This window comes from Hemicordylus capensis, chromosome 1 (assembly GCF_027244095.1).
Source record: "Hemicordylus capensis ecotype Gifberg chromosome 1, rHemCap1.1.pri, whole genome shotgun sequence".
NCBI lineage: Eukaryota > Metazoa > Chordata > Lepidosauria > Squamata > Cordylidae > Hemicordylus > Hemicordylus capensis.
This window is the reverse complement of record NC_069657.1, coordinates 430,793,052-430,801,242: the sequence shown is the minus strand read 5'-3', so window position 1 is coordinate 430,801,242 and position 8,191 is coordinate 430,793,052. Positions and strand designations below refer to the sequence as shown.

The following is an 8,191-nucleotide window of genomic DNA, read 5'->3' as shown; positions in this document are numbered from 1 at the left end:
ACACACTCTCTCTCTCTATCATGCTGCAAGCACCCCCACCCCTTACCCCTTGCAATATTGGCTGGAAGGGAAGAGAGGGAGAAGGGAAACTCAAATGCCTTGAGAATGATTTCAGATAAGCCCTGGAGCTACCAGTAGCCCCCAAACTACCGAATGCCCCCCCCATCTACACCAACTGACAGTGGCTCTCTAGGGTTTCGAACAAGGGCCTTTCCCAGTCCTACCTGGAGATGTCAGGAACCAAACCTGGGATGTTCCACATACAAAGTAGGTGTTCTACTACCAGGCTACAGCCCCTCTCTAAGTCTTCTGTCACTTTACTCCATAAAACACTTCCTTCTTTGCCAAGTGCATGTTTTTTATTAACTCCCATGAACACACACTTCTAACAACACATTATTGTGTTCTCATGCACAAACATGCCCTTTACTACATTCTCTTACTGGCTGGCCCTGGCACTTTCAGGCAGGGAAGTGTTTTTCTCAGCCATACCTAAAGATGCCAGGGAGTGACCCTGATGCATAGCAGTTGCTCGACCAATGAGCTATGGCCCCTCCCTGGCTGAAAATCTGGGACTTCCTATGGATTCAGAGGAGCAATTTAAAACAGGGCAGGGTCAAATCACAGACATTTGAGAAGTGGAAGAACAAAGATTCTACCAAGCCCTGTGTTCAGCTCAACCAACCCGATTCTGGTAGGAATGTGCTCAAAAAAAGACTTGGCATCCGAATTGCAGCACAGTCCATTGAAGCCCGAGGGCTTCCACAGCCCCTTTAACATGGAGCAGAGCCGGTGTCATGTGGGGGCAGCTGTGGGAGAGTGCCACCGGTGCGTGCTGCTACCTGGGGGGAGCACCATGAATACTCCAATGGTGGCATGCAGAGGAGTAGCAGGGATGGACCTGCTCTCCTCCATGTTAGAGGGGTTGTGGGAGCCCTCCATTTTAAAGGGGTCGTGCTGCGATTTGGACACCAAATCGCATTTTGAGCACATCCCTAGATTCTGGGATAAGTTCTAAAAATGACTTCTAGGGCCCAGAGGATGGTCTGATATGTGACTGACAGTGTACAAATAATCATGCAGTAAAAAACAGGAAAATGATATGACTGGGTTGACTGAATTGCACTATATCAGCAAGTTATTGAATTGACAAGTTAACTTTGCTGATAACTGCTCTCCAGTGGTGCGTGTTAGAATCATGTGCCCATCATGCTGGATGGGTACCCCAACCTCGTGCAAGGATGTGGAATTTCACATTTACGGCAATATTATACACAGGAAGGAAGAAGGACACACCATATGAAATGCTATTTAAAAAAAAAAAAACTTGGCAAAGGTCTTCCAGAAGGTCACAAGGCTAGATATGGTTGTGGGCGAGCCACTATTGACTGGAAGCAAGAGGCCCAGGAGGCAGACTAACTGATTATTTGCCTTTGAGAAGTATGTGTTTGATACTGGACAAAACAGAACTGACTTCAGTTTGAAATGGCTACTGCAGGAATTCTGAGAAGCAGCCTCTGTTTACAGGTGAAACTCAGAAAATTAGAATATCGTGCAAAAGTCCATTAATTTCAGTAATGCAAATTAAAAGGTGAAACTGATATATGAGACAGACGCATTACATGCAAAGCGAGATAAGTCAAGCCTTAATTTGTTATAATTGTGATGATCATGGCGTACAGCTCATGAAAACCCCAAATCCACAATCTCAGAAAATTAGAATATTACATGGAACCAAGAAGACAAGGATTGAAGAATAGAACAATATCGGACCTCTGAAAAGTATAAGCATTCATATGTATTCAGTACTTGGTTTGGGCCCCTTTTGCAGCAATTACTGCCTCAATGTGGCGTGGCATGGATCAGCCTGTGGCACTGATGAGGTATTATGGAAGACCAGGATGCTTCATTAGCGGCCTTCAGCAATTCTGCGTTGTTTGGTCTCATGTCTCTCATCCTTCTCTTGGCAATGCCCCATAGATTCTCTATGGGGTCAGGTCAGGCGAGTTTGCTGGCCAATCAAGCACAGTACACTGTATACTTTTCGGAGGTCCGAAATTCCATGCGTATAGGCTAAATCCATTTACAGTATTTGTAGAATTACTGAGTCGTTCAGTGGGTCAGACTGCTCATTTTCATCTGCTTTGCCCACTTGTGACTGGTCTCCCAACTCTACAGAGCAGCTGAAAAAAGAATACAATACTGCTCTTGTGAGCTTGCTCTTAAGGGATGGTGCCTCCTGAATCGCATGACTTGATGTGATTCTGTCTGGAGGACCGCTGTTAAACTACCGTACTAAACTTGCTTGGTTAAGGTATTTAATAAGTAAATGGCCAGACTTCTTCCAGCTCATACACACAGCTCCTGCATCTTCTTGGTGCACAATTTCCCTCCAAAGAAAAATGAGATTCGAAGATCTTCTCCGAGAGGTGGATGGTTTCGGGAAATACCAGATTCTGGTTTTCCTAATGCTCTGTCTACCCAGGTTGGTCATTCCCATGCACTTCTTGCTGCACAACTTCATCTCAGCCTCTCCATCTCACCACTGTGCGGTCCCAACCTTTGCTGGCATTTCAAATCTCAGCCAAGATGAAGTTTTCCTCAGCAGCCTCCCACAAGAGTCTGATGGGGTGCTAAGTTCCTGTAAGATGTTCTTTAGGCCACAGTTCTACCTGCTGGAAAATTCTTCCTGGGAGCAGGACAATACTTCCTCTGTTCAGAACTGCCAACAGGGATGGATCTATGATGATTCCCAGTATATATCAACCACGGCCACTGAGGTAAGCATTCAGTGTGAGGGGCATTTCTTTTGTGATTGTGAAGGTGGGTGATGCTCTTGTAATGGAACTGAAGGAGAGATAAACGTTACACTTTAGCCAAGGTAATGATGTATGCTTTATCTGTTTAGGGCAGTGTTTCCCAGCCACTTTACAACTATGGGCTCTCCAAATCCTCAAGTATTACCCACGGAACCCAACCCCATTTATAGTTTTATAAATTGCAATTTTATAATTATCATTTTTTAAAAAATAGAATAAAGGACATACCATATTTTATCATCAATGCTGTTTTGGGGGTAAAAGTAAAGTGTGCCGTAGAGTTGGTGCCAACCCCTGGCGACCACAGAACCCTGTGGTTGTCTTTGGCAGAATACACCATTGGTTCCTCCCGCCCAGTATGAGATGATGCCTTTCAGCATCTTCCTATATCGCTGCTGCCCTATAGAGGCGTTACCCATAGTCTGGGAAACATACCAGCGGGGATTCAAACCAGCAACCTCTAGCTTGCTAGTCAAGTCATTTCCCTGCTGTGCCATTAGGTAGCTCTTGTTTTTGGGGAGCTGTCTTTAATTATATGTTTCATTTCCCACTGACCACCTGGATTTCCTCCATGGGCCTCTACGTAGTCTGTGGACCCCAAGTTAAGAACCCCTTGTCTAGAGGAGATAATGTGAAAATGTGAACCATTCAAGTTTTTAGCAAAACATTTGTTCAATGCCTCACCACTATGTTTTTGCATTTAAAGAAAAACCTAAAAAGCCTTTGAATCCATGGGTGAACTGTTTCTGTCAACACCAGCTTTGACGCTGCTCTGCATTTTGACAATCTGCATCACTTATTCTTGTTTTGATACACATGGGGAAGAACAAGGAGGAATGCAGAGGCCCCCAGGAGAGTTGAGACAATGGAGAAAGTGGGGAACAAACGTCCCTGGGCTGCAGGGGCGAGTGAGGGGTGTTGGGGGTAATTACTTATATAGCAGAGTATTTCAGGAGCTAACACACTCCCAATATAGCTGAATATAACAGGGGCAACAGCTTGTAGATGATAACCATGGAGATTGACTTAAGGCTAAACTAATCTACTTTATTCAGAAGTACATAATGACAGAAAATATCTATATGTAACTGCTGGCTAGGTGGTGGTCAGAGAGAGAACTATAGAAGCATGGTGCTTAGAGAGAGAGCTAGAAGCATTCTGGAGGAGGAGGAGAAGGAAGTTCCCAGGAAGTTCCTGAGTACACTCTATCAATTGAGGTGTTATAGAGGCAGAGATAAACCGGAAAGAGAAGGGGACCTTAACTGACTAAGGGGCTATTCTTACAATCACAAAAATCGGGCTAGGAAAATCCTAGCCTGATTTTTGTGATCGTCAGAATCACCAGGCTTGCAGCTGAGCCCGGTAGTTCTGGAGCGGCTAACCCGCTCCTGTAACCCGCCCCTTAGCCCGGTTTTGCAGAGTGAGCGCTCCGCAAACCTGGGCTATCTGCTTGTGAGTAGCCGCGCTGTGGCTCTGCACCATGGCTACTTGCGAGTAGACCCCCAGCCGGGAGGCTTAAAAGCAGCCTCCCAGCTCAGGGGTCTCCCCAGTATGCCCTGCGTGCTCATGCAGAGCATACTGGGGCTTCTGGGGACTGTGTGACCCCCAAGCTCCCCAGCCCCCGCCGGCTCTGTCTCGGAGCCGGCCATCATGTGGGTGGCCGATCTGGCCGGCCAGGGCTCCCTGCCCACTCGTGAGTGGGGAGAGCAGGCTTAGCCCGCTCTTCTCGCTCACCAGGAAAAACCGGGTCTCACTGATCATGAGACCTGGTCCTAAGTATACTCCCAATGCCCCTAGTGGTTGTTAGGGTTACTGGTAGGGGTGTACACAAAACCGGTTGACCCAGTTTAACTCGAGCTGGGCCAGGCCAATTTGGTTTTTCACCCCCTCGAACCCCCCGATTCAGTTCAGTCAAGGGGGAGGGAGTTTTGAAGTAATTTTTTAAAATCAAGTTATTCCCTCCAGGGGGCACTGATGCAGCTGCAGAGGGGGTGGGGTGTCTCCAGAGGTTCCCCCTCCCCTGCCAGCCTCCATTATTGCAAGAAATCACTTGGTTTGGGCAGTCTTTGGCCCGTTCCAGGCCTGCCCTCTGTCACGGCGGTCATTTTGGAGGCCACCATGCATGCCCAATGGGCCTCTGCATGGCCAAGTCATGACAGCTCAACATTGAGCCATCGAACTGAACCAGTATGATGTCAAACCAGTTCAGTTCTGAACCGGTTTGCACATCCCTAGTTACTGGTGCAAAAGGTTGATGTCATCTGGAGCTGGATCTCCAACAAGGGGAAATGTGCAAATTCATTCCATTTTGCACAACTGCTACAGCTTGAAGAATCAAGCTTTTCTTGGTGCAGAATTCTCTTTGCCTAGATGTAGCATTTTGATATTTTTTAAAGCAGAGTATACTTAGTAGTGGAGTATACTTAGTTCTGCTGATAGTTTACAAACGTTCATTCCTAACAGCTTATTTCAAGATGATTGTTGCAAAATCTCTTTCACCAGTAGGCTGACCTGTATGTAGGCTCAGCATTAGAATGTGGTGGCCTCTTTACACAAATGCCAAGGGTCTCCCCACTATGGAAGGGTAGTGTGCAAATGTGTAACTGGACCAGTACAAAAGCTCAGTGCAGAACAGATATCAGACAGCACAAAAGAGGGTAAACAGTAAACCACTTCTCAGCTGCATTCTCTCTCTTTCTGGAGGACAGAATTTAGTGGAAGATATCTATGCAATCGAGGCAAACCATGTGCTGAGTGGCCTTCACACGGTTTGGTGGTGTGAATCTACTGTCACGTGTTCCTTAACTATGCATAATGGATCTGCAGGTCTGTGTACCATGTAAACACCAAGCTGAAGCCAGCTATAGTGGCCTGCCCAGTACTTGAACCTCTCTTCTCGCTTTCCATTTTTGCTGTGCCAGGCATGTAGCTAAAATGGCCTGAGCCATTTCGGAAGAGCGGTATATAAATCAAATAAATAAATAAATAAATAAATAAATAAATAAATAAATAAATAAAAGAGGAGGTTTTGTATGTGTGTGTGCATGCGCAAACAATTATTCAGGGCTGAGTATGTCGTCCTCCCATTTACGGAGGGAAACCCACAGTCTATTATTTGTTTGTTTATTTCAATATACTGGATCCCAACTTATGATTATAAAATATGCAAAGTGGATTTAAAAAAATTCCAAAAAACAAAGTACAACACGTGAAACATGTTAAAATTATACAGGTACGGTTATGCCAGTATAGCTAAGATGAGGAGTTTTTTCAACATTCTGCCATTATAAACCCTGAAGATTCTCTTGCTCATAAAATTGAAACTGCCTGTCCAATCTGCCTGACCATTTGCAGACATCAACTAGATGACAACTGGCATGACCCTGCCAAATCTGGGGCAGTTTGGGAGTAAAATGACTGAGATGTAGCAGTTTAAAAATGGACCCTTAAACTCTAGAAAACAACTTTTGGTTATGGGTTTTGTCCCCCCTGCCCTGCCATCAGTTAATGCAAAAAATCAGATCAGATAATTAGGGATGTGCACAGATTGATTTTTTTGATTCAATTTGTGCCCAAAACAAATCACCCCTGATTTGTTTTGTATCCAAATCTACCCCCTCCAAATCGCCCCAGATTTGATTTGTATTTGCTTTGATTCAATTCAGATTCAGACCGACTTGGACCATTTAACAAGGTCCTCGGGGCACCAAATATGGGTGGTGGGTAGGTCACCATGGGTGCCACCTACCACCCAAATTTCAAGGCAGTGAGACACTTGGTTGACATTTAATGATTTTTTTTTTAGTTTTTATTGATTTTGAACATTTCTGCCATAGAAAACAATAGGGATTCGAAGTTGCCATATCCTAACCCTAAAATAGATCCCCAGCTTTAATTTTTTTTAAAGCTAAGCTTTAGTCCTTGTAGATGTGGAGTTATGGAACAAAATGTGCAGTCATTATTTTTCAAGTGTTTGGATTCTTTGGTGTGTAATAACTTTTCCTCATAATGAATGCGTATGATTATTCATTGCACACCTTCTTTTCTTCTGTTCATTTTGACTGTCACTGGACAGTGCCAACTGTCAACTGCCATGTGCCAACTACAACCACCCCCCTGCAAGGTAGTGGGGTACTCATTTTAATTTTTAGGAATATTGAAATGTTTAGCCAGCCAGCATGAGCCAGCATGGTGTAGTGGTGTAGGAGCCAGCGTAGTGTAGTGGTCAGAGTGCTGGACTAGGACTGGGAAGACCCGAGTTCAAATCCCCATTCAGCCATGATACTAGCTGGGTGACTCTGGGCTAGTAACTTCTCTCTCAGCCTAACCTACTTCACAGGGTTGTTGTGAGGAGAAACTTAAGTATGTAGTACACTGCTCTGGGCTCCTTGGAGGAAGAGCGGGATATAAAATGTAATAATAATAATAATAATAATAATGATAATGATGATGATGATAGAGTCTTTGGTGTCTAATAACTTTTCCTCATAATGAATCCCTATGAGGATTCCATTATATGGCTTCGTTTCTTCTGTTCATTTTGACTGTCATTGGACAGTGCCAACTGTCAACTGCCAAGTGTCAACTACACCCTCCCCCCCCCCCCCCCGCACACACACTGGAGTACTCAGTTTATTTTTAAGTTATTTTTGAAGTGTTTAGATTCTTTGGTGTCTTCGTTACACACCTTCATTTCTTCTGTTCATTTTGACCCCACTGCTTTGCAGGTGGAGGTGAGGAATTAGTGGCATCTCATGTTCCAACTACCCAGCAACCCACAAACCACTGGGTACTCAGTTTATATTTTAGGAATTTTTGAAGTGTTTAGACTCTTTGGTGTGTAATGAATCCTCATAGGGATTCCTTATGAGGAAAGGTTATTAGACACCAAAGAGCCTAAACACTTGAAAAAATCCTAGAACATAAACTGAGTAGTACCCCACTGCCTTGCGGGTGGGAATGGGATGTAGTTGCCACATGGCAGTTGACAGTTGGCGCTGTCGAAAAGACAAAGTGAATAGAAGAAATGAAGGTGTGTAATGAATCCTCATAGGGATTCATTGAGAGAAAGTTATTATACACCAAAGACTCTAAACACTTGAAAAATAGTGACCACACATTTTGCTCCATAACTCCACTTCTACAAGGGCTAGAGCTTAGCTTTTTTTTTTAAAAACGAAAGCTGGTAATCCAGGGGAATTAATACGAGGGATCCGAATCTCGATTTGATTCGAATCGAATCATGTGCGATTCGATTTGTACCTGAATCTAGCCAATGGACTACAGGGGTGATTTGTTTTGTCTCCAAATCACCCGAATCAATTTGTACATCCCTACAGATAATGCAATTTTCAGTCTTCCCTGGTTGGGCA

General features: G+C 44.4%; 1 protein-coding gene across 1 annotated transcript in view; it reads left to right on the top strand.

Annotated features, from left to right (window-relative positions):
* The first annotated feature begins 2,385 nt into the window (after positions 1 to 2,385).
* The window catches only part of LOC128339457 (solute carrier family 22 member 7-like), a 30,090-nt gene continuing 24,284 nt past the window's right edge, over positions 2,386 to 8,191 (top strand). Inside the window, exon 1 of the mRNA XM_053283409.1 lies at positions 2,386 to 2,780. Coding sequence (XP_053139384.1) covers positions 2,403 to 2,780 — 378 coding nt within the window. The 5' untranslated portion in view covers positions 2,386 to 2,402. The remainder of the gene's footprint in view (positions 2,781 to 8,191) is intronic.